Source organism: Ovis canadensis, chromosome 2 (assembly GCF_042477335.2).
Source record: "Ovis canadensis isolate MfBH-ARS-UI-01 breed Bighorn chromosome 2, ARS-UI_OviCan_v2, whole genome shotgun sequence".
NCBI classification, from domain to species: domain Eukaryota; kingdom Metazoa; phylum Chordata; class Mammalia; order Artiodactyla; family Bovidae; genus Ovis; species Ovis canadensis.
Window position 1 is genome coordinate 104,725,293 of NC_091246.1, and position 27,595 is coordinate 104,752,887.

General features: G+C 43.6%; 1 protein-coding gene across 5 annotated transcripts in view; it reads left to right on the plus strand.

The window, feature by feature from the left end:
- Positions 1-27,595, plus strand: part of MSRA (methionine sulfoxide reductase A) — a 374,565-nt gene that overhangs the window by 229,331 nt on the left and 117,639 nt on the right. For 4 of the 5 annotated variants that reach the window (XM_069576740.1, XM_069576743.1, XM_069576741.1 and 1 more), the window contains one exon: positions 15,386-15,490. The exons of the other annotated variant lie outside the window; for it this stretch is intronic. In XM_069576740.1, the coding sequence (XP_069432841.1) occupies positions 15,386-15,490 (105 nt within the window). The remainder of the gene's footprint in view (positions 1-15,385; positions 15,491-27,595) is intronic. 5 annotated transcript variants of the gene reach the window in all.

Below are 27,595 nucleotides of genomic sequence, written 5' to 3' on the forward strand. Positions count from 1 at the left end.
CGCCCCTTCATGTGGGTTACCAGAGTGGGCGGACAGCATGTTTCCCAGGTTGCAATAGGACCCTAGGTTCCAGTTAGGATTAATATAGTAGAAGTGTCTTATCTGCTGCTTTTCTTGGATGATGATTAGTTATTTAGGAAAATTGGTTAAAGAGAGGGTGAATCATTTTTTTTTTCCCAAAAAGGTTTACAGAAACCTTAAATTTTTTTCTTGGCTAAATGTATCTTGTGCCAACCTTTAGATCTGGGGTCCCTGTCTTCCCTTCAGTCATGGGTCCTCTCCCAGAACTGCCTGCTTGTCTCCTTTTCCTAGGACAGTGGGGGTGGGGAAGAGTGCACGCAAGACTGGGGCTAGACTCTACTCTGTATTGTGACTCTGCCCATTACTGATGTGATCTTGGTTGTGCCCTTTAAGTGCTCTGTACCTCATTGTCCTCATCTTTAAAATGGGTATATTAATAGTACCTCCATTATGGGCTTAGATAAGTTAATGTATGTGAACCGTGCCTCATACCGAGTAAGCTCTAAGTGTCCACCATTATTATTATTATTATTAGTGATTTCTAATGTTGCCTTCTTTCAAATCAAATGAGAACTTAAGGAGAAGTGGGAGCCATCTGAGCACAGCATTTACCTGGATTTTAATGCTGTCCTCCCCAATCTACTTTTTCTTTTTCTCTTTAATTACGGTAAAATATAGGTAAAATTTACCAGCTGAGCCATTTTTAAGGCAAGGAAGCTGCAACTCAGAGAAGTTACGTGACTCAGTCCAGTCAGACAGTCTGCCTGCACTGTCGTGCCATCGGCACGGTGTCTCAGTACCTCACTGCTGAAACCACTTGTTTTTCTCCTTGAGGCCTGTTTCTGGGCTCCTAAGTTAATTATTGGCTGTCACCAAAGACCTGCTAATCAAGACTAAAAGATTCCCAGCACCAATCAGATTCCAGCTGAATCTGAATGTATAGGTAGCTATTGGCAGCTGTCATGTAGGGGTTACTATTAGCCCCGTGTTTATGGGAGAGAGCGTGAGGTCACGGAGCCTGGACTCAAACCTGCTATGCTCTGCCACCTGCTGAGTGACCTTAATTCAGCACATAATTTGACCTCACAGAGTCTCAGTTTTCTCATTTGTGAAATGGATGGAATGAAACACGGAGTGACTGTGAAGACTTCCTAGTGTTTCATGATCTATAAAACTGTTGCCATCGTCTCCCACACTTTCTGAGGAACCATTCACTGGAAAGTATAAAAAGTCTAGGGCAGAGTTTGGGTTAATGTGGAACAAGCTCCCTCAAGTCCCCGATTGGGACTCTGGTGTTAGTTACTGTAGGAATCCCTGTGGGACACATAGCCTTTTAATGTGATGTGCTTGGTATTAGTGTACAGGATTCATAACTTTTTTCCCCCAAGGCCTTGTTTCCCATAATAGGTTAAAATAACTTGAGGCAAAGGTAGTCTAGATAAATGCTCCCCGTGTTTGTTTTGTATCACCAGGATGTCTGACACGTGAAGTTGCCGAGAATGAGAGGCCTCAAGGTCCTGGGAGGCTGTGTTAGAGCTTAGTGTTAAGAGTACTGGTGCCCTCCCTGAGTCTTCGAGGCTGACTCTGGGGCTCCTCCCGTGTGCTCCTGTAGACCTGAGCACAGCCTGATCCTAGCAGTAGTTGCGTCATCCTGTGCACTCCCATTTACAAGTTCCTCTGCCCTCCTGGACTATGTACTCCTCTAGGCCAGGAACCGTGTTATTCGTTATTGTTTTAGCTGCACCCCAAAGAGTGCCCAGAGCCCATACTAACTTCTCCATAAATACTTGTTGCATGAATTCCATCTCTGGTGGTCCTATTTCAAGCCCCATCCAGAAGTGGAAATGAGGCTGTTGGTGGAGATGTAAATTGTGCAGCTACTATGAAAAACAGCATGAAGTTTCCTCAAAAAATTAAAGGTAGCCCTACCGTATGGTTAAGCAATTCCACTCCTGGCTGTTTATCTGAAGAAAATGAAAATACGGGTTTAGAAAGAAACATGGACCCTCATATTCGTTGCAGCATTATTTTCAATAGGAACAACCTAAGTGTCCATCGATGGATGAATGAATAAAGAAAATGTGGTATAATATACAGTAGAATATTATTCTGTTATTTTAAAAAATCAGGTCTTGATATTTGTAACACTTCTACCTTGGATAGACCTTGAGGGCATTATGCTAAGTGAAATAAATCAGAAAGACTAATGCCCTATGATCTCACTTATATGTGGAATCTTAAAGCCACCAAAAAAAAAAAAACAAAAAAACAAAATAAGCTCATAGATACAGAGAATAGAATGGTAGTGGCCGCCTGAGGCGGGGGTAGGGTGTGAGACAAGTAAGTGAAGGCAAGGAAAAAAAAAAAAAAGCCACCTGGTGGCTCAGTGGTTAAGAGTCTGCCTGAAGTGCAGGAGATACAGGAGATGTGGGTTTGATCCCTGGGGCAGGAAGATCCTCTGGAGTAGAAAAGAACAGCACACTTCAGTATTCTTGCCTGGAATATCCCATGGACAGAGGAGCCTGGCAGGCTACAGTTCATGAGGTTGCAAAGAGTCAGACACAACTTAGCAACTAAACAACAACATTTCTGAAACCTTCTAGTGACCAATTACGACACTTTCTAATAGTGATACCAAATGAAGAGAGACATGAGACAATATTTAAAGCAACGGAAGGAAAAATCGTTGAACATGACTGACAGTTTATTGAAAGTATTTTTGTGTTTGTTCGTTCTTAAGGAGAACGTTACGCGGTACAGATCTAGTGCTTGGTGAGAAAAAAGCAGGAGAGCAAGTGCTGAGGGAAAGCAGTACTTTCAGGCAGGTTTCAGTATAATCAGTTTCAATATAAATATCAAAGTGTTATGTCTCATGTACTTCTCTCTGAGGGAAAAAAGCAACTATAATGTGGTTTGTATGCAAAATGAATAGGCAGTTATTATCTTTGGATGATTTAAAGTACCTCTTCTGGAAATTCTGCATATATGGTGGGAGCTAGCAACGCTGAGCTTCAAATAGGGGTGCCTTTTCTCATCCATGTTATTATGAGTGAGAGCAGTTTTAGAATGTGAAAAAAATACCTGACTTGATTTTAATGACTCCTTCTGTTATCATGATTTCAGGGGTTCTCTAGCTGTCTTTTGGAGAAGGCAGTGGCACCCCACTCCAGTACTCTTGCCTGGAGAATCCTGTGGACGGAGGAGCCTGGTGGGCTACAGTCCATGGGGTCGCTGAGGGTCAGATATGACTAAGTGACTTCACTTTCACTTTTCACTTTCATGCATTGGAGAAGGAAATGACAACCCACTCTAGTGTTCTTGCCTGGAGAATCCCAGGGACGGGGGAGCCTGGTGGGCTGCTGTCTATAGGGTCTCACAGAGTCGGACACGACTGATGCAACTTAGCAGCAGCAGCAGCAGCTAGCTGTCTTTTCACTCTGATTTAAATCTGCCCTAGGCAGTTTATCCAAAGAAGCCTACCTTTTCTCGGAGAGCAGTCCATGTTGTTCTGTTTGTATTAACTCAGATCCTGAATGTCTGAAAGCTTCCGGCTTTGCATAGCGAAGTTCTGTTTTGACACATCTCATTCTTAGTAGTGCTACCCAACGTGAGTTTGTGTGCCTGACACATTCAGTTCAGTTCAGTTCAGTCGCTCAGTCGTGTCTGACTCTTTGTGACCCTATGAATTGCAGCACTCCAGGCCTCCCTGTCCATCACCAACTCCCAGAGTTTACCCAAACTCATGTCCATCGAGTCGGTGATGCCATCCAGCCATCTCATCCTCTGTCATCCCCTTCTCCTCCTGCCCCCAATCCCTCCCAGCATCAGAGTCTTTTCCAATGAGTCAACATGCCTGACACATAGTAAGGCCAAAGAACTGAAACATCAATGTTTGGAGCAGAGAAAGATTTACTGCAAAGCCATGTAAGGAGAATGGGTAGCTCATGCCTCCCAAACCCTGAACTCCTCAAAGGGTTTCAGCAAAGCATTTTTAGAGGCAAGGTGGTGGGAGACATGACTAGTGTTGCAAACAAACTTCTTGGTGTTGGAATCCTTTTTCTTGCAGCTGACCATATAGGTCAGATTGCAGTGTTCCTGCAAACTTCCAAGAAGACATTATCTGCAACTTTTTGTCTCTATATGAACGGAAATGTGTTACACCTTTAAAGGTCAAAGCCTTGAGAAGGGGCTGTGTATTTCAGGCTATAGGCAACAATCTTAGCTTGCAGCAGAAGCAATAGAATACAAAGATTAAAATGAAAGAAACAGAGCTAATATGGTGTCACGTTTGTTCTTTCCTATTACCGTGGTATATGGATGCGAAAAGACTAGTAATGATACCATAGATTTGATTACTACAGTCAGTTCCCAGAGTGCGTCCCCCTTTTATGTCTGTTATTTAGTGCTTTCAGCCACACTCCCAGCTTGATGAGACAGGTGTTATTTCCCCCATTTTACGATGAGAAACTTGTAACTAGAAGAGATTAACCAGCTTCTCTGGCAGGCAATGCCTTCAAATTCAGTTCTTCTGATTTCAGAGTCAGTGCCCAGTTCACTACTCTGCAATACCCTAAACCTTAAGCCTTCTCAAGAATCGTTGTGGCAGAATGAGTAGACCCCAAAAGGCACAGCCTGGACCTGTGAGTAGAGGGAGGGAGGTCTGACTCAATAACGACAGGATATTCCAACAATGGGATGGATTACTTTGTGAAACTGCATATACCCTATCACTTGAAATAGTCATTTGGATGTTGCAATGGGGTAAAACACAATATTGCATTAGGCTAGGTGACCTTTTGCGTACCTTACAATTCTGAGACTTTGTTAAAATCATCTGTCTGGTTTCCTCTCCCTTGTTGTAGCTACATATATCAAATGCCCGATTTCATGGTTCCCTTTCCCAGCTTTCCATCAAAAGTACCTGTCAGGCTACGTGAGGGTACATACATATGCCCAGGCCTGACCCCAGACCTCCTGTATCAGAATTCCAGCATGGGTGGAATGTAGAGTGTGGGGTGTGAGAGTATTTTTCCAAAAGTTCTATGTGATTCTAAGGTATAGGGTTGTGAACCACTCTTCTAAGTAGCCCACTAATAACAAGATACAAGCAGGCCTCACTTTGGACTTTTGGGTGGAATTTGGCAGCTTCAAGGAATCATAGTTTCTCAGCATGCAATACCATTTTTAGTATTAATCAAGCCATTGAATAGCACTGTGTTTTCTCTTGGATGCAAGGGTACTGTGATCTCCACTTGGCAGTTTAGCTTTGCTGACATCTCATAATGCCTACCTGTCTCCTGGGTGGGTGGGAGTTGGTGCCAGTCTAGGAAATAGACATTGAAAAACTCAATCGCATAGGTCCTTCCGTAAGCTTCCTGTTCTGGGGGAAAAAAAAACAACAACAGTTCAAAGAGAGTGAAGGCCAGTCTCTACAATCAGCAAAAGTGTTTGCCATTCAGTAGTGTTTGTGATCCCAAGGACTGTAGCCCACCAGGATCCTCTGTCCATGGAATTCTCCAGGCAAGAATACTAGAATGGGTAGTCATTCCCTTCTCCAGGGGCTCTTCCCAATCCAGGGAACGAACCATGGTCTCCTGCATTGCAAGCACATTCTTTACCACCTGAGCCACCAGGGAAGTTCCTATGATCAGCAGGTTGGATACAGAAACTAGTGAGCCGCTCACTCCTAGACTCATTACCTCCTAGTTAGCTTTGTAGCATTAAGAAACCTCAGGTAGCATGAAAAACTAATGGTTGTAGCTTATTGTCTTCCTGAGAAATTTTCCTGATAAAGTACTCAACTGTGTTTATAGCATTGCTCTGAGAGAATGATCTCTGAAGGATTACACACCTCCCACCATGTCTCCCCATGGTGGGCCAGGAAAAAATTACAATTGCTCTAACGGTGTTTTTTTTTTCTACTTTTCAATCAATAGGATGCTTTTTAAAGCTTATATTTCTCTTTGGACACTTTAAGTGACTGATGAGACAAAAGGAAAAAAAAGCCAAGATAAAATGACAGTAGAGACACTCCTCAAGTCCTGTAATGAACTCCACAGGGCATCCAATTTTGATGTATTAGGGATTTTTTTATATAATGAGTACATTGTTGGAAATCATATTTTGTATCTGCAGGAGCTAGAGATGAAACTGAGCTGACATCTTACCTCTTTTGTAGTTAATTAGCAAGAGGAAAGTAGTGGTTTGAATCTTGTGTGGTAAAGGGAGGCATTAGTCATCCACTGCTCCCCTTTCCCCTTCAACCACCTGGATCTTTTTCTGTGCTCTTTGATTTGGTTTGACGGTTTGGATTGGTCTTGTTGGCTGGGAAAGATGACGGGAATTGAAGAACCGTTATTATTTAATGAAAAAATAACTGTAGCTCACTTCTCCCCTCCATCTTGCCTGTAGGATAAATAAAACAGATCGGGTCTCTTTCCTCCAAATAGCAGTTCTTTCCCTGGACTCAGACAATAAGCAGTACCGGTACTGCAAGAGTCTTTAGTTGTCACTGAATTAACATTTGCCACCATTAAGTCCCTAGCACTTGGTATAGTACTGGAACTTAGTTAGTATTTGGGAAATATGTATTAATTAATGAGTAAATGAAGCACTGTGTTGACCCAACAGCAAGGTATTCACTTGCATTCATGGTATCTGATCACTTTCTCTAGGTAGTGTTGTGTTATTCACCCACTAAGTCTTGCCCGACTCTTTGCAGCCCCAATGACTGCAGCAGGCCAGGCTCCCCTGCCCTTCACCATTTCCCAGAGCTTGCTCAAACTCATCCTACCTACTATGCTTTCTTCTGGGCATCATGCCTCTTCTCAAGGTCTCGTACTCAGGGAGGGCTTTGTAGAGGAAGCAGCACCTGAGAGGACCTTGAGAACAGGAGAGGACTTGGATTGTAGGTAACTGGAGGGAGTGCGCTGTGGGCTTCATGTGGGGGCAGCAGGATCTGGGGGTGGAGGTGGGGTGTGGAGTGCCTGGGTCGGGAACACGGCATGCGGAAATGAAGTTAGCATACCTCCAGCTGTGGAGAAAGAGACCTGGTGACCAGGTGGGGCTCGGGAGGGCAGAGGACAGCTGTGGGGGAGGCAGCAGGGAGGGGGTGCCCTGTGCCCTGGCCACATTCTGGTCAGTGGCCTGGAGGCAAGCCCAGTGCTAACCGTGTGACCACTCATCACTGCTGCCCGCCAACCTGCGGGCACATGGCTCGGGCCAGAGAGAGGGGCCTCCCACGCTCCCAGCGCAGGGTCCAGGGGGCTTCTGCTCACCTCAGTTCAGGCAGCTCCGTGCTGTCTCCTGCCTGCACCAGCTGTGATGGACAGAGGTTCTTAGAGGAAGGAAATTGTCACAACCATAGCACGGCTGTGTCCTGTTGTTCAGTTGCTAAGTTGTGTCCGACTCTTTGCAGCCCCGTGGATTGTAGCACACCAGGCTTCCCTATTCTTCATCATCTCCCGAAGTTTGCTCAAACCCATGTCCATTGAGTTGGTGATGCCATCCAACCATCTCATCCTCTGTCATCCCCTTGCCCTCCTGCCTTCAATCTTTCCCAGCATCAGTCTTTTCCAGTGAGTCGGCTCTTTGTATCAAGTGGCCAAAGTATTGGAGCTTCAGCATCAGTCCTTCCGATGAATATTGAGGGTTGATTTCCTCTAGGAGAGACTGGTTTGATCTCCTTGCTGTCCAAGAGACTCTCAAGAGTCTTCTCCAGTGCCACCGTTGGCAGTATGGTAGGACACAGCTCCTCCAGGAAGACGAGATCACAGCCTCAGCCTATGCTCCTAGAGCCCTGCTTCGAGAGGTTTCTTCTTACCCAAACTGACCAGTCTTTCATTGTCATTTTCTTCCTGATTCTAAAGTGGGGAATCACACTTGAAAGTCACAGTCTTCCTCCACCACCCTACACACGATCAAAAGACTGAGCACCTGGGTTCTTCATAGTGTAGAAAAACGCCAGACCTCCATCCCCATCCGGGCCAGAATGTGCCAGCTGGGACTGCATCTCAACACCTGGGTCAGTGGTTGTGGACGCTTGACCGATGTTTCTGTTAGTTGAATGGATAAATAAAATCAGAATTATCCACCTGCAGAGATACATGTTTTCTTCTGCAGTTTAATTCTTATGACGGTAACGGCACTAGAAGCCTCCTGTCTGTGCGTAGAGAGCTGGCCTCTTCCCCAGAACTTCCCCACATGTGACCTCGTTCGGTCTTTATGACTCTTCTGTCACAGAGATTTTATTTATTCTCATCTAAAATACTAAGAGACCCGGGATCACAGTCCAGAGAGTGTTGAACTGCTTGTGAAAACTGTGGTTTAAGTTATTGCCTGTGGCTTTGCTTTTTCAGCTTCTAATAAGACGTAGAGACTTAGACTCCTGTGTGCCAGGTGCTATTCTGACTCCCCATTTTGCAGATGAGAAACTGAGGCAGTAGATAAAGGGCCTTCGATAGTGGGTGTGGTGGGGAACAGGGATTTGAGCCCCCTTTCTCCTCCCTCCCGGGGCACACTGCCGAGGCACACAGCGGCCAGGTAGCAGTGTGCCTGTCACCAGAGCACGACGCTGCCCCCTTGCTACCACCCCCTGCCTCCTCTGCGTCTCACCAGCTACCCGCCTCTTTCCCTGCCTCGTCTTCTGGGGAGGCCACCTCTCTGCTTTCTCTTCTCCTCACCAGCTGCCAGTAGTGACAGTTCATGGGGCAGACCTGGAAGAGCTGAAGACAGTGTTTTCCCTGTGGGGTGGAAAGCAGTCGCAGAAGACTTTCAGAACTGGCTGATTTATCTTGGGATTCTCTTTAAACACACCTGGTTCTGTGTGTGACTTGGCTTTCACAAAGCTCTGGCTGACTCCAGGTGTGTGATTTTTCTGCTCCTGAAGCACCCCCATGTGTGTCTTCTGCGATGTTTTTTGTCTTGTAAGGAATAACTGTCCATAGTCTACCCCTTGGTATTCCTTCACCTCCCTTTGACATCACGAGGTAAAGCAACAAGGGGACATGCTCAGAAAAGACATTTGTCCTCTGCATTTTTCCTCTCAAGGTACTTTGAACGACAACATTAAAGCACCTATAATACTACTGTGAATTGTTAACAAGCACATTTGCACATCACATCTGTCATGCTGTTTACACGATGTTATGTGAAGAAATGACTCAGAGTATTTTAAAGATATAGCCTTTCATCTTTGGAAGCACCAGAAACTATTTGCAGATTGGTCTTGGGAATCAAATTAGCCTAGCACATCGGTGAGTTCTTGGAGGCACGGGCATTGCTGTAAGTGGTTGCTGGCCCCCTTAATCCTTTTGATCATTTGCACTGTGTATTTTTATACAGGGTCTTGTACTTTGGAGAAATAAAATAAAGAAACTTAAAGGTGAGTTTGACAAGGGCTTCTCCACACTGTTTGTCAATGCAGATAGATCCTGAATTTTAATAGCAGTAGCTTCTTTTAAACAACCAAGGCTCTTTAAACCTCTCTACAAACAGTGTCAGTGCTCAGATTATGTCTGAAAGTGTTTGCTGGTGAGGGGAAATCTTTCCTGACCCTGTATTGCAACCACGAGAGAAGACCCTATCCTGAAAAATAGTCTTGACCACCTGGATGTCAGTTATCCCCGCAGCTGTGGGCCACTTCCTGTGTAACATTTGCTGTCATTGATGACTTCTGGTGACATTCAGGAGCCGGCTTGGAGTCATAGAATAAGCCACTTTCTACCTTCAGTTGAAACGTGGTTGACTCCTCACTGGATCCTGCTGTTTACTGGCTGCAGGATGTTATGTGAGAAAACTTGTGGTGAGGCCTTGGTTTCCTCATCTGTAAAATGGGGATGGCATCCCTGTTGTGAAATTGTTGGGAGCAACATCTGTGCACCCGTATTCATAGCAGCACTCTTTATGAAAGCCTAAAAGTGGAAACAGCCCAAACGTCCGTGGACAGATAGATGGATAAATAAATGTGGCATGTCTGTGCAATGACATCTTATTCAGCCTTTAAAAAGGACATTCTGACACCGGCTTCAGCCTGGATGAACCTTGAGGACATTCTGCTGAGTGAAATAGGCCAATCACGAGAGGGAAAATAAAATACGATTCCACTGACATGGGGTTTAGAGGAGTCAAATTCACTGAGACAGAAGTAGAGTGGCAGTCACCTGGGACTGGGACAAGAGGAAATTGGGAAGTTAGTGTTTAATGGATATGAAGTTTCAGTTTTGCAGGATTAAAAAAATTCTGGAGATAAATGATGGCGATGGTAGCTCGACGATATGACTCTACTTCATTCTGAAGGAGATCAGCCCTGGGGTTTCTTTGGAAGGAATGATGCTAAAGCTGAAACTCCAGTACTTTGGCCACCTCATGCAAAGAGTTGACTCATTGGAAAAGACTCTGATGCTGGGAGGGACTGGGGGCAGGAGGAGAAGGGGACAACAGAGGATGAGATGGCTGGATGGCATCACGGACTCGATGGACGTGAGTCTGAGTGAACTCCGGGAGTTGGTGATGGACAGGGATGCCTGGCGTGCTGCGATTCATGGGGTCGCAAAGAGTCGGACATGACTGAGCGACTGAACTGAACTGAACTGGACTAAGTGCCACTGAATTGTACACTTAAAAATAGTCAAGATACTAAATTTTGGAAAGTGTGTGTGGTTTTTTTTTTATCTCAATAGAGAAAAACTGGGGGGAAAAAAGTATGAGCGTTGAACAACATCCAGTAGGAAAGGTGCCTCCCATATGATCAGTGTTCAGTAAATAGTAGCAGCTTTTACTAGGATTCAGAGTTGTAATGCATGATTCCGTGATATCGCCTCACGTGGCCGTGCCACGGTTGGTTTCTTTTTGCTTGACTTCTGGATTTCTTATGGTACTTCACCACTGTATTAATAGTAATGACGGAACGAGTTTCTGTGTTTGTGTATGCCTTTTCTTTTCTCTGGGTTTGTATATTTGAGGTTGATGTCCCGGGTCACTGTTAATCGAGGTGAATTCATCTCTGAGGCGCTTGCTTCATATGCCCATGGGGTTTCAGAAGGGTCCTGTCCTCTCTGCTGCCACCTCCCAAGGATACCTCACAGTGTCCTCGTCAGCACGAGGCGTGATCTTAAGCAGTTTTACAAAGTGACCTGAGTAGGAGATGGTATTTTAATGTTTAAGATGCATTCATTGGCTTTTATCTGCTCACTGAAACTGTTGAGAACTTTTCATGTCTTGATCTACGTTTATTTTTTTCAATGTGTATTGCCTGTTTACATCTTTCGCCTGTATTTCTAGTGTGGTTTTAGTGCTCTTCTTTTTTTAAAATCATTTTTATTTATTTTAAAATTTTATTGGATTATAGTTGTTTTACGATGTTGGTTCATTTCTGCTCTGTAGAGCTGTATGTGTACATGTGTTTGTGTTAGTCGCTCAGTCGGGTCTGACTCTTTGTGACCCCATGGGCTGTAGCCTGCCAGTCTCCTCTGTCCATGGAATTCTCCAGGCAAGAGTACTGGAGTGGGTAGCCATTCCCTTCGCCAGGGGATCTTCTCGACCCAGGGAGAGAACCCAGAGCTGCTGCATTTTGCAGGCAGATTCTTTACCACCTGAGCCACCCGGAAAGCCCCTTAAGGTTACGTATCTCCCCTCTTTCTGGGTTTCCTTCTCATTTAGGTCACTACGGAGCACTGAGCAGAGTTCCCTGTGCTAGGCAGTAGGTTCTTATTAGTTATCGGTTTGAATGTTTTTCTTATCTAAGTATTTTGTCACGTTTGTAACATGTCATTTTTAATATTCAGTTTTACTAGTTATGTAGTTGAATCATCATTCAAACATTTCAAAGCACAAAATAGTAAGATTTTTAAGGTAGATTTAAAATGGTTGTACAATAACATGGCTATTATACTTAATGAATCTTCTTCCCATAATCCCCCTGTCATACTTATCTTGTCTATTAGCGCAACATCTGTTTAGATGTTAATTTACATGACTATAGTATCTGAATTAAAATTATGTAGATGGACCAATTAAGAATAAAATATTAATAACCCAACATAAAGAAGGCATAACAAAATTAGAGAAAATAAATGATTAAAATTATTAATAAGCCTGACATTTTACCTCACTAATAATTAAATTCATTAAAAATAAAATGACAGGCTTATTAATATCTTCCATCTATGAATTGGTAGGGATTAAAAACACTGTGATGGTAATTGAGACTGACCCTCAGATATGCTGCCAAAGGGAAGAGAAAACTGGCTCAACTTTAATGACTAGCAAGAAACTTAAAAATGTTTATAAACACTGATTTAGAAAATTCACTTATATAACTGAGGCTAGAGGCAGCCTCAGAAATGGAGAAAAAATATTTACATTCATAGATAAAAAGAAGATTCAGTACAAATGCCCAGTGACAAAGAATAATTAAATAAGTAATAACACAGTCATCTTTGGAGTGTTAAGTATTTATTATGTATGTATACATGATATTTACTAAAAAATTCAGTGGTGGGGAAAACACAATGTGCTTTTAAGTGGAAAAGGCAAGATGCAGTGATTATAGTAAAATAAGTTGTGTGTCACGGTGTGCATAGGTGTTTGTTTTGTGTGTATATGTGTCTCGTACATATCTAGAAAGAAATGCATAAAAAATACTGAAAGTACTTATCTGGTAGGAGTATGGATGATTTTTATTTTCTTTTTTATATTTCTGCACATGTTCTGAGCTTCATTTTATTTACAAATCATTGTTTCTGCAATCAGAAATATATTTTACTGGTAAGGAAGACTAAGGGTGATGAGTAAATCTCTCTCCTTTACTGGATTCGTGCTCACTTTGCTCTCAGTGCCTTAATGCATTGAACAGAATCCTGGACAAGGACTCAGGAGGTGGTTTTTCAGGTTATGGTCCAGAAACTTACTAGGTATATGGCATAGGGCAAATCTAACTTGTATGTGTTGTTGTTTAGTTGCTAAGTTGTTTCTGACTCTTTGAGACCCCATGGGCTGTAGCCTACCAAGGTTCCTCTGTCCGTGGGATTCTCCAGCAAGAATACTGCAGTGGGTTGCCGTTTCCTTCTCTAGAGGATCTTCCTGACCCAGGAATCAAACCCACATTTCCTGTGTCTCCTGCATTGGCAGGCAGATTCTTTATCACTGAGGCACCTTAACTTGTAAAATGGGGATTTCTACCTTCCCTGTATGTACCATTGGAGGACTGTAAGAATTCAAGTGAAAATACCAACATAGACGAAAAAACTTTGCAAACCAAGATGCAAAGGATTCCTGAAACCACCGTGAGGTTTGATAATTTCTTAGAAGGATACAGATCAAAGTCAGCTAAAGGAAAAGTCACACAGGAACCTGGTGGTGTCTCAAACTTTAGTGTCCAGAGTGTTTACTGGGGCTTCAGTACATAGGTATGATTGATCGATTGCCTGCATGGTTGATCTCAGGTCTAGGTCAACCAACACCATGTTACCCAAAGCCCCCTCCCTCAGTCACATGGTTGGCCTTTCTGGCATAACAGCCCCTACCCTAACCCTACCCTAAAATTAAGTGTGGCCAATCTCCACCCTAAGAGCACCGGTGTGGCGGCCCCTCTGTAAATAGAGACACTCCTATCAGGTATGACCTAGATTACTTACCAGAGTCAAGGCAAAGACCAGCTACCTGTTTTCAGTTCAGTTCAGTCGCTCAGTCATCCCTGACTGTTTGAGACTCCATGAACCGCAGCACGCCAGGCCTCCCTGTCCATCACCAACTTCTGGAGTTTACCCAAACTCATGTCCATTGATTCGGTGATGGCATCCAACCATCTCATCCTCTGTCATCGCCTTCTCCTCCTGCCCTCAATCTTTCCCAGCATCAGGGTCTTTTCAAATGAGTCAGCTCTTCGCATCAGGTGGCCAAAGTATTGGAGTTTCAGCTTCAACATCAGTCCTTCCAATGAACACCCAGAACTGATCCCCTTTAGGATGGACTGATTGGATCTCCTTGCAGTCCAAGGGACTCTCAGGAGTCTTCTCCAACACCACAGTTCAAAAGCATCAATTCTTCAGCACTCAGCTTTCTTTACAGTCCAACTCTTACATCCATACATGACTACTAGAAAAACCACAGCCTTGACTAGACAGATCTTTGTTGACAAAGTGATGTCTCTGATTTTTAATATGCTGTCTAGATTGGTCATAACTTTCCTTCCAAGGAGTAAGCATCTTTTAATTTCATTTTGGACCAGGCTAAAGTCCTTACTAGGACTTCCCAGCAGGTACAAGTAGTAAAGAATCCACTTGCCAGTGCAGGAGATAGAATATCTCCTGGAGTAGGAAGTGGCAACCTACTTCAATATGTGACCAAAAAGAGATGGAAAACAAATTTGTGGCGGAGTCTATTATTTACTGGGCTTCCCAGGCGGTGCTAGTGGTGAAGAACCCCTCTGCCAATGCAGGAGGCATAAGAGACGCCGGTTCGATTTCTGAGTCAGGAATATCCCCTGGAGGAGGACATGACAACCCACTCCAGTGTTCTTGCCTGGAAAATCCTATGGACAGAGGAGCCTGGAGGGCTACACTCCACGGGGTCACAAAGATTCGGACACGACTGAAGCAACTTAGCACGCTATTATTTACTATGTTATAACACTGAAATAAGAGAGGATAGGATTTCCACAGGTACAAGTGGCAATGCAAATACATTCTTCGCCGACCCACAGAACCTTGGGGACCACCTTTGAGAAGGGAATGTGTTAACGGGTGCTGCAGAGAGACATTTGCTACAGTCGTTATTTACCGCAGAGATGAATTAGGCTGGGAACCACTTACCGGCCTGCGGGGTATAGGAACCTGACCCTCTTCTCATTGTTAACAGCACACAAATATGTCTCTCTGTTAACAAATGTATCTAATGTGAATGAGGTACAAGCCTATCTTTTCACAGGTTCCTTTTTCTGGCACCATCTCCCTCTGTAGTGCAGCTAAACTTGCTACGTACAGCGAGGGGGAGATGATAAAAAGAACCTGGCTCATTTCCCTTTGCAGAGTTTCAAATCTCTAGCACCATGTCAGGTTGGATCCATAAGATTTCATAAGAGTGAGATTAGAAAAAGGAAAACCCAAGTTTATTTTCTCATGAAATTAAAAAAAAAAAATAGAGCTCAATGAAGAGAAAGATCCTCCTCAGAAAACTTGCTCCAGGACAACCTCATGCTTTTATGGGAAAAGAGCCAGCGACAGAGACTCAGAATGAAAGTATTCAAGTACAATTGCCTTCAGAGGGAAGAATTTCAGCCTTTGTCTGGTGGTTTTTGGGAAACAAATAACTGGTCATAAATCGGTGTTGTCAGTAAATTGGGGTTGTATGTTCTGTCTCTTTCAAGGAAAAACTGGCCACGCAGAAGTAGTCCGGGTGGTGTACCAGCCAGAACGCATCAGCTTTGAGGAACTGCTCAAGGTCTTCTGGGAGAATCATGACCCGACCCAAGGTAGATGAGTGAGCCAGTATTTAATTATCTTACTAATTACAGCTGGGATAATTAGTGTTTGAGCTGCACGGAAGAGATGAACCTTGAAATCACACAGGAGCTCAAGAATATGATTGCAGACATTTATTGACGGAGAAGGGGAGGGGCTGGGGAAAAGAGGGTGAGAGAATAAAGGCACAGCCCCCCATCTGCGCCCCTCCCTCCTTTACAGCTGTCAGGGGTGGGAAAATTCCCACAGAGAAAGACGCCAGACAATAGAGATTCGTTCACCTTTGATTATTGCATTATTCCTCCTTAATGCAGTCTTTTGTCTACAAAATTAAAGTGTCTTTCTAGCAGCTCCAAAGTTTTCCTGATTTATGGTTCCTTTATTTCCCTGAATTTAGTCTTTCTCATCTTTTGATGTTATCAGCCTTTTTTTCCCCCCCTTTAAATGTCTGAGGGTGATAAAAAAAATAAAGGTAAAATGTAGGATGCAATGGGTTCACAATGTTTGGGTTATTTAAATATTTGTTTCCTTTGGAATTTATTGTATGGAGATATTAATATATTTGGGCTGTAAACAATGGTGGTCAGGAATTTTATTTGAATGCACACACAAGCGAATATCTCATGCTGGCAAATATCGTTGTAATATCCAATAATGGAGCAGTTTCCAGACTTCAACTTAACAACCTTACAGGCACTGCTTTGCCAGTGTGATGATCTGATATTATGAGTCTTATGAACTGAACAGTCCTACATGTATGATATGATTTTCACAAACCCTGTTCATTTAGCAGGCTTCCCTGGTGGCTCTGACGGTAATGAATCTGCCTGCAGTGCAGGAGACTGGGGTTCGATCCCTGGGTCGGAAATGGCCATCCACTCCAGTATTCTTGCCTGGAGAATTCATAACCTACATCTAACTAGGCTGAGAATTCGGTTGGCTTTAACAAAATATTTAGGCTTCCCAGCTGGCACAGAGGTGAAAGTACTTGACTGCCAGTGCAAGAGATGCAAGAGACGTAGGTTCAATTTCTGGTTAGGAAAATCCCCTGGAGAAGGAAATGGCAAGTCACTCCAGTATTCTTGCCTAGAAAATCCCCTGGACAGAGGAACCTGGCAGGCTACCGTCCACAGGGTTGCAAAAGATAGCAACTGGTCTATTTAATGAAAATATTTTTCCCTTTGGTGTCAGGTCTTGTGGGAGTGGGTGAGTGGTGTTGGCTCTTTCCTGATGAATGGATGTGTTCTTCCAAACATGCATTGTGTTTTGGGGTGGAACCTTACCAAGATCCCAGCAACCCCAGTGCCAGGTTGGTAAGTCCTGAGTCCTGGTTACACCTGAGTCCAGGGTGATTTCCCAGAAGGCAAAGGTCAGAGCTAAGGCGAGAACAGCAACATGATCAGCAGAGGAGCCAGGGTCAGGCAGGTCCAGGATGCAGGCTCATCCAGCAGGGTGACTGAAGGTGGGAATGAGGCCAGGAGCAGGTTCTCCATGACCGTCAAGTCTGGTTGACATGGGGGGATGAGTCCCTGGTGGGGAAGCAGTGAGATAGGGGGCAGGGGAGGTATAGGACTGTTAAGGGCAAGAGTACTGTCATCAGAAGGTACAGACGCCACCCTGATTTGGACTGCCGCACTGTCACGTCATGTAAGAACGGCAGGCCTGATGGCTTAGACATCTGTGGCTCAATGAGAAACTGAGCTCCATAAAGAAGGGGGGTGACGGCCAGGATCATTCTGTGGAGCCTTTGATTCAGAGGCAGCAGCCTCTTGCTCAGAGCTGAGGGTCAAGGCAGGATGCTGGGGGCTCCAGAGTTCCAAGTGGAGACACCTATCAGGAGCCCAGGTGAGCCTGAAGTCATGGAGCAGACAGGCTCTATGCGGGCCCACAAGGCTGGGTATGTGGCCTTGGCCTGGCCACCCAGGTGGTGCTGATAGAACCACCTTGTTCTTGGCCTCCACAACATTTCAAAGAAGGTGAAGCCATCTACTTCTCTCTCCTTACTCCTCTTAACGTCTTACCCATTTTATCATTTTTGGGGGATGGAGATGTGAACCATTTTTAATGGTCTTTATTGAATTTGTTACAAAATTGTTTTGATTATATGTTTGGGTTTTTTGGCCCCGAGGCATGTGGGATCTTGGCTCCCAGACCAGGGATTGAACCCGCACCCCCTGAATTGGAAGGTGAAGTCTTAATCACTGGACCGCCGGGGAAGTCCCTACCCATTTTCTCACATCTTTACTAGTGCACCTCAGGTCACTAGTTCTCACCCCTGATTCTCAGGGGAATTCCACCTGCAAAAGCTTTTTCTTAGAACCTCTTGTTCTCCCCATCCCATGGATCAGATTGGTCTCAACTTTGAAATTCTTGGTTTGCTATGAATTTGCTAGGTCTGCCATCATAAAGTATCACAGACTGGGTGGCTTAACCAACAGAAATGAGTTTTCTTACAGTCCTGGAGGCTAGGGGCTGAGGCTGAAGGCATTGGCAGGGTTGGCTTCATGTTGACTTGTCAATGGCTGTCTTCTCATATAGCCTTCGCTCTGTGTGTGTCTGTGTCCTAATCTTTTTGTATAAGATTGGATTAGGGCCCACCCAGATGACCTCATTTAATCTTAATCATTAAAGACCCTGTCTCCAGATGCAGTTACACTCAGATTAGAGCTTCAACATGTAAATTATGCTAGGAGGGGGGACGCACTTTCCCAGTTTAGCCCATAGCACTGTCTGATGATATAATATTTAATAGGTTGATGTGCTGGTTTTTCAGAGGTACTTTATTTCTGACAGGCTATTCATAGGCTTATAGACTGAAAGAGACTGATCATCTGTTCTAACCTCAGCTTCAGTTCTATGAATCAGAAGATGAAATTGCTCCTGGTGGGGGTCACAGACAATGGGGTTGGAGTATTGAGTGACCTATTCTTACACTGATATTTTGGACAAATTATAGACGTAGGAGGCGAGTTTTTGTACCCTTGTGTATACTTGTTTCTGCTTAGAGTAGTGCTTCATGCAGTGCACACAGTCATGCATTAAATCCCAAGGTATCTGATTGTCCCACATTATTATTAGAATTATTTTTTAGATAGTTCAGTGTAGTGGGTCACGGTAAGAATCTTTTTCTGCCTTTAGGGTTTCCTGTGACCCTTCTGGAAATAGGGCCCATGGAATGAGCTATATGATCTAGGCCTGATCAGTCACAGTATCTCTTCCTGTTGTTATCAGTGTTCAATCCAAACAACAGGCGTGTGACTCCAGCAGAACCAACTAGAGTCTTTCCCTGGGAGTGCTGTATGCTGTCACTTGGCTATGGGTGCCAGGGGAATAACCCACACAGATCACCTGACCATGTGGTCCCCAAACTTCCCCAGTCTCTAGATACCATAGCAGAGCCTGACATTTAGATCTGGGTTCTGGCCCCAGTTGGACCTCTTCCCAACCTCTCAACCTAGGCCAAGACACTTAATCTGAAATTTTGTTTTCTCATCTACAGAAAGGGGAAAATAATGTCTATCCTGCCCACTTCTTGGGTTATCATAGGCATGAAATGAAACCACGTGAAAATCACTTGAAAGAACCATGGTCAAAATCCAGGGTCAAGAACCCTACAGGTGGTGGCATTATAGCTGTGTCCTTCTCAACACAATACAGTGTCACCAGAGTTATTTATTTATTTTTGTTTCCTTGATTTCTGTGGGGAACTATTTACCATCTGCCTACTACAGTGTGGGTTTTCTACCACGAAAGCTCTTCTGTACTTCCTGCTAGTTGGAAAGATTTCTGCGTTGCTTGCGTTCTCATTTTGTGATGTAACTGCTGGCGGTGATAGTGATGAGGCTGACAGACAGAAAGCTCCTTATCTTTGCTGCTGATACAGTCCTCAGAAGAACCAGATAAAGTCCCAGCCTCTCGTGCGTGCCCTGCATCCCCGTACCTCACATGCTTTGTGCACGAATCCCATCATTTTGGTCCTCCTGTTTCTGCATAGGAATGCAGGTTCCAGACCCTGAACCTTGGGCCAAACCACAAACACACAAGTACACAATGTGGAGACTCAGCTTTGCCTCACTTGATTGCATAAACCTGACTTCTCTATTCCAACCTGTTTCACTCTCCTTGATCCTGAGGGAAAGGACAACATATTTATGAAGTACCCCTTATGGCCCAGTCTCAGTGGTAGATGTGTTCTACCTATAATTTCATTTAACCCCTACCATAACCTGATGAGCTGGGGTTCACTGTCTTCACTTAACAGGAGAGGAGAAATGAGATTCCAGAATACTGACAGTCTTGCTTGATGGTGTTGACAGTATTTGAACACAGCTCTGACCAAAGCCCATATCTATTTTCTTTCCCCTACACTGGAGGGATCCATGCTTCCTGATGAGGAGGACCTCTTCTAAGGATAAGCATTATGCAGGATCCCCCATGTAATATAGCTGTGTCCCTAACAACCTTTTTAAAGCAAATATGTGAAGATGCTACTACAAATTTAATCATGCTGTAAATTGAATGCCCCTTTTATTAACCAGCACCATGTCACTTACCTCTGCAAAATGGAAATGCTCCCATGCATCATGTGCTCGACAGTCACTAGGCCACACCTGCTGCCCAGTTGGATGTATGGACCTCTGGTAGTAGCTCCAGACCTTCCCAGGGACTAGGGCACAGATTGGGAATTTCTCCAGTGTACTACCAAGGGAGCGGTGGCCTTTCTGCAGAGGCCTTCTGGCTGAGACTGTGAACTGAACCCAATATCAGTTTCCCCATTTCTAAAGGTTTGGAATTTCAGCTGGACGTGCAGCCACCAATAAAAACAAAATTTCCCAGACTATGAGTGACTAAGTATAGCCACATGTCCAAAACCAGACTAGAAGAGCATGAGCACAAGTGACAGTGTGAACTTCCGGGTTAAGTGCACCTAGAGGAAGGGCAGATGATGTCAGCTTCCCAGTCTGGTGCACTTAGAGGAAGGGCAGATGATGTCAGCTTCTGGGTCCAGTGCACACAGAGGAAAGGCCGTTCTCTTCTTTCTCCCTTCTCACATACTGCCTGCAGTTGCAGTGATGATGGTCTTGGACCACAGGGATGGGGGCCTCACCCTTGTAATTGAGGACCTACAAGATAGAAGTTTCCAGAGTCAGTACCCCCAGGCTGGACTCTTTATGCAAGAACTATCTTCTCTAAGCTGCTGTTATTTTGGTTCATTTTAGGCCTTTTTTTTTTTTTCCGACAACAGTTGTGCTAATCCTTACTAAAATAGCTTTCAATATAAGCTGGTGATGAACTCCCAGTCACTCCTCTGAAGATCTTAATTAAAATGTTTCTTAATTAAAGCGTCTTTAATCAAATCTGTTAAGAGTATGGACTCTAGGGTTAGAGGATATGGCTTTAAGCAGTCCTGCCACATGCTGTCTGTGTGGCCTGGGGAAGTTGACAGTCACTCGTCGCCTCTCTTCTCTGAGCCTGACCACCGGGTCCCAGCTCTAATTGCTATCATCTGGCTGCCACGCCAGCCTCCACCTGGCCTTACCCTTTCCTGATCTAGTACCCACGGTGACCTGTCAGAAGCACAGAAGGGAACTACGCCCTGCTCCTGACTTTTCTTTGTGATGATATACACACTCTTCAGACTTTCCCGGTACCTCAGTGGCAAAGAATCTGCCTGTAATGCAGAAGCTGCAGGTTTGCTCCCTTGGTCTGGAAGATCCCCTGGAAGAGAGCATGGCAATCCACACCAGTATTCTTGCCTGGAGAATCCCATAGACAGAGGAGCCTGATGGGCTACAGTCCATGGGTTCCCAAAGAGTTTGACACGACTGAGCGACTATAAGCTCCATATTAAATAATTTTTCACTGAACAGCTGGATGAATGAACCTCAGTTTTCCCATCTGTACGATGGTTGTTCTCCCTTCAGTGGTGTCAGGATGTATTAAGGAATGTGGTCTGTTGTGCAGAGCCCAGCGCTGGGTACAGAATAATGACATTGTATATAATAGCCGCCATCCTCATCCTGCCCATGTCCTAAACAGCCGTTTCACCAGCTGCCATCCATCTGCCTTGCTTTCTCTTGTACCCCAGTACGTCTCGGTTTTTTTCTTTCTCATTTCCCCCATCTCATGTTCTCAATACCCTTGATCATCCCTTACACTTGGTTCATACCCTTTATCCTCAATCAACATTCCTTTTCCTCCTATGCCCACCCTCCACCCTCCCACAGGGAGCTCCCAGTTGTGCTCAGTAGCTTCATCTGTCTGCCCTCATGGGCCACACTGTCTCTGGTGTTGGTTTCATGGAGCCCTAGCACCACATACCCAGCTTGCTACCTTCCCCTCAGAGCCAACAGTAGGGGATTAATGTGGTTTCTCAGCTTGTGGTTGGAACTAGAGACCCTAAGGACACTTCTCCATTCAGTGCCCATGGACCACACGTTCCCCCCTCCCAGCCTACTCCCACACTCCCCGTGCAGCATTGTTCAAGGTGCACGGTTCCCAGGAGGTCCCCAGAAGGTCAGGAGTGGGGCAGGGCCACTCCATCTTTAGCAGGTTTGCTTCATAGCTTCTCTCCAGGTGCATCGTAGAGAAGCCAGTGCCCTGTGCTGTCTACTGAGCAACAATTAATTGGAGAGAAAAAAAATATCCTCTTGTGTTTTCTCAACAAGTTGCCATTTAAGTGCTGGTGCTTATATATTTGAACTTGCCAAATTAATATCTGAACTTCATTGTGCTGACCCTTTTAAGTTAGTTTTTTGAAAATAAGTCTCCGGTTTTGAAGGACTATCCCTTTTTTAGCCCACGTACAAGGAATCTATCATCTGCAAATAATTAGACAGTGGGAATTATATTGTATTGCTAATGAGCAGATGTGCATACTTATAGTGGAGGAACAGCTGCACACATACAAAATGCAAAAACGACCCAAACCCAGCATTATGAATTCTGAAAGGGATTGCATTCTTTTAAGAATTTCAGAAACAGGAAAAAAAAAAGAATTTAACTGATACTTTTCTTTATTAATTGTTCTTTCAGTCGTACTTTTCCTTGCATAACATTATCACACATGGACATAGCATCTTGGCTACTTGCAAATGTGCTATTTGCACTTTCAAATCCCTCTCTCATATAATACTATAAAGCTTATATTTAACATTTTTCCTCTTTCTAGTGCTTTAAGGGTTTGGTGCCTACAGACTCAATGACAGACTCCTACTGGGTGTTTACTCTGGGCTGGGCATAGTGCTAGGTTCTTAATGTGCATGTGATCCCATTTGATCCTTAAAGCAATGCAAGAGTAGGCAGTCTTGGACCCATTTTACAGATGAACACATGGGCCCAGGGAGGTGAAATGATTTGCTGTGAGCCAGTTAGTACATTATTGTCAGAGCTGGGATTTGGACCTACCAGTTCAATTTCAAACCTTGTGTTGCTTCCATTGTATGGTCTGTGGTCCTGCATTGTCACAGGATGCTATGGACTGACGGAATACACAGCTGCACCCTAACCTGCAACAGCAGCAAATTATCCAATGAAGAGTGTCTGTCCTCATGAGCACCTTGTAATAGCTCTTACAATTTTGTAATCCTTTTAAGGATTTTCAGTATGAAAAAGTTCAAGTAGACTTTTTTTTATACTATAAATAAAAATCTGTTTGTAATGGATAGTGTGGTAGCAGTGCGCGCGCACACACTCGCTCAGCCATGTCTGACTCTTTGTAGCTCCATGGACTATAGCCCTGCAGCTCCTCTGTCCATGGGATTTCCCAGGCAAGAATACTGGAGTGGAGTGGGTTGCCATTTTCTTCTCCAGAGGATCTTCCTGACCCAGGAATCAAACCCATGTCTCTTGAGTCTCCTGCATTGGCAGGTGGATTCTTTACCACTGACACCACCTGGGAAGCCCCAGAAGAGTTTAGGAATGCTACTATCTTTTGTCAGCCTATACAAAGGGCACGTATCTGAGAATTTCCCTTGAAAGATGTGATTGGATCAGTGAATTCAAATAGACTTTTGCAGACTTTCAGCCAGGAAGAATTCCACATATCTTAGATTGGAGTGGTTAGGGCATTTAAACTTTGCTGATCAATTCCTGAAATAATGTAAAATCAATAAGAAGAAATGAAGTCAGAAGGATTAATTCACATAAAAGAATATTAAATTAGATAAGAGGAAAAATTAGAAATGATAACATTGGCAGAAACTAGAATTTACAGGTTCTTAAATGGCAGACTAGCTATTTGGATCAGCTATCTCATCAAAAGCCACTCAACATGTTGGATAAGATATAAGAAACATATTAAAAGCATCACATCAAAATACTGATGAAATGATTATGAATTACCATGTTAAATTTGAATGGAACACAGGAATCTAGAAAGGTAAACAGGGGGCTAAAACCCTTTTGCTCTAGGAAGTTTGCCAGTTCCAGAAGAGTTGAGTCTTGAAGGCCTTATTAATCAAACTACAAGGAGATGCCCCCTCACACCTGTCAGAATAGCTAACATCAGAAAGTCTGCAAATAACAGATGTTGGCTAGGATTTGGAGAAAAGGAAACCCTTGTTCACTCTTGGTAGGAATGTAAATTGGGGCAGTCACTAAGGAAAACAGTATGCAAGTTCCTCAAAAAACTAAAATAGACCTGCCATATGATCTAGCAATTCCACTCTTGTATATATATCCCCCCCAAAAGAAAATTGAAAACATTAACTTGAAAAGATACATGTACCCAGTTTTCATAGCAGCATTATTTACAGTAGCCAAGATATGGAAGTAACCCAAGTGTTCATTAACAGATGAATGGAAAGAGAAGTTGTGGGGCGTGTGTGTGTGTGTGTGTGTGTGTGTGTGTGTGTGATGGAATATTACTCAGTCATAAAAATAATGTGCTACCATTTGCAACAGTGTGGATGGACCTAGAGCGTATTATGTTTAGTCAAATAAATCAGAGAAAGACAAATGCTCTGTGTTGTCACTTATATGTAGAATCTAAAAAATAACACAAACAAATGTGTGTAACTAAACAGACACAGACTTGCTAATGTAGAGAACAAATTAGTGCTTACTAGTGGGCAGACGGGAGGAGAGGGGCAACGTAGAAAGTTAAAGTACAAACTACTAGGTGTAAAATAAATAAGTGCAGGTCATCTAAAACCCCCAGTCCCAACTTCGTGGGCCACCTAGCCTGGGCTTTGAATGAAGTTTCTGAAAACCAAGCAAAGCTCCAGGATGAGCTTAACATGTAGGCTATAAAGCTTGCCAGCTTCCTTGCCAAGAACTCCAGGCAAATTTGTGCTGAAATTCCATGTGAAACGAATGGATTTTCTACCTCCTAGTCCCCGCTGCACTGTCCAGGTCACTCACCCCTGCACTCTGGCTTTGACTCAAGGTCAGTAGTTGAAACCACAGTGACAAAGAGCCAGCTAACTTTTGCAGAAGCAAGAGCAAGTACAAACACCCTAAGCAGCTAAGTGTCTGATTCTGTGATCCTATGGACTGCACTATGAGTGGAGGAGTGGAGGCTCCTCTGTCCTCCACTACTTCCTAGAGTTTGCTCAAATTCATGTCCATTGAGTCTGTGGTGCTATTTAACCATCTCATCCTCTGCTGCCCCCTTCTCTTTCAGTCTTCCCCAGTATCAGAGTCTTTTAAATACAATCCAATGTCAAACAGCCTGAAACCATGGATAATAATGTATGACTGCAGGACAACTTCCTTGTGTTAAGAAGTAAACACCAGGGCTGGCAGAGGGATGGTGGCAGAACCTGTGGGCTAGGTGGGAAGCTCACCCTCCGTGAGGAAGGGAAGTGGGGACCACTGCTGCCAAGGATTGAGGAGACACCTGGAGGCCAAGGGTCAGGCCACCACTATCTCCTCCAGCAGCAGACACCATAGAGATCATGCAGCCGGTGGGTACATTGGCCATCAACGGCAACCCTGCGCACAGGTGGCAGTGTAGAAGCCAAGACAGGAGCTTCCAGAAGTACTTTCAGAAAAATAAGAGTGAACCTCAGTATGCAAACACAGGGAACTGAAAAACCACAGTAAGCCTTGTTACTGAGTTTGAGAGCAGAAGAGAATGCAGTTGTACACTTAATAAGTTCTTTCCGTATCTGGACCCCTGCCTGTCTATAATCAATTGTCCTCAGATGGAGAACTGAGTCCTAACAAGTTGCAACATCCTTGAAGTTATGCAAAGAATTTAAGTAGCGTGTGGCTTATCTGGGAGGTAAAGATGGGAATGGCTTCTGCTTGGTTGGTGCCCTCTTGAAGAGAAATACTTTTGCTCAGCTTAAGATCAAGCCCTGAGCCTTTGGAGTGGGAGCACTGACTCCAAGACCCTAGACTACCAAAGAAGTAACCCTAGGGAGTATCAAACAGTGAGAACTCACACAAACAAAACCATCTGAATACAAGACCCAGCATCACCCAACCATCAGTAGCACCCTGGGCAGGATGCCTCATCTAAGCAAAAATCAAAACAAAAATACAAACCCAATCATCAGCAGACAGGATTACCACCTCACTCACTCTTGCCCATCAGAGGAAAAACAAAGAAACAAAGAAAAACTCAGCAGAAATCTCATGCTATATAAAACTTACACAAAACAAAAAGGAAGAAAGAATCCAACCTTCTTCAAGGAAATAAGTCAACTTTCTTTGAAGCCTGGGAAAAGGAGACTTCAAACACAATACATTAAAAAAAATCATGAAAAGACAGAGAAATACTACACAGGTGAAGGAACAAACTAGAAACTCAGAAGTCCAAATAAATGAAGAGGAAATAGGCAAACTACCTGAAAAAGAATTCAGAATAATGATAGTAAAGATGATCAAAAACCTTGAAAACAAAATGGAGAAAATGCAAGAATCAATTAACAAAGACCTAGAAGAATTAAAGAATAAACATACAGAGACAAACAACACAATTACTGAAATTAAAAATACTCTAGAAGGAATCAATAGCAGAATATCTGAAGCAGAAGAATGAATCAGTGAGCTGGAAGATAAAATGGTGGAAATAACTTCTAAAGAGCAGAATAAAGTAAAAAGAGTGAAAAGAACTGAGGGTAGTCTGAGAGACCTCTGGGACCATATCAAACGCACCAAAATTCGAATTATAGGGGTCCCAGAAGAAGAAGAAGGAAAAAGGAAGGGTATGAAAAATTTTTTGAAGAGATTATAGTTGAAAATTTCCCCGACATGGAAAAAGAAATAGTCAGTCAAGTCCAAGAGGCACAAAGAGTCCCATACAGAATAAACCCAAGGAGAAACACACCAAGTCACATACTAATCAAACTAACAAAGACTAAACACAAAGAAAGAATATTAAAAACACCAAGGAGAAGCAACAAGTAACATACAAGGGAAACCCTGTATGCTTAACAGCTGATCTTTCAGCAGAAACTCTGCAGGCCAGAAGGGAATGGCAGGATATATTTAAAGTACTGAAAGGGAAAAATCTACAACCAAGATTACTGTACCCAGCAAGGATCTCATTCAAAATTGATGGAGAAATAAAAAGCTTTTCAGACAAGCAAAAGTTAAGAGAATTCAGTACCACCAAACCAGCTTTACAACAAATGTTAAAGGGACTTATATAGTCAAGAAATACAACAGAAGAAAAAAGATCTACAAAATCAACCCCAAACAATTAAGAAAATGGCAATAGGAACATACATATCAATAATTACTTTAAATGTAAATGGATTAAATACTCCAACCAAAAGACACAGACTGGCTGAATGGATGCAAAAACAAGATGCATATATATGCTGTCTACAAGAAACCCACTTCAGACCTCAAGACACATATAGACTGAAAGCGAGAGGATGGAAAAATATATTCCATGCAAACGGGAAGCTAAAGAAAGCTAGCGTAGAAATCTTCATATCAGACAAAATAGATCTTAAAGAAGATTATAATAGATAAGGACACTACATAATGATCAAGGGATCAGTCTAAGAGGAAGACATAACAACTGTAAATATCAATGCATCCGACATAGGAGCACCTCAATACATAAGACAAACACTAACAGACATAAAAGGAGAAATTGACAGTAACACAATAATAGTAGGAAACTTAAACACCCTACTCACACCAATGGACAGATC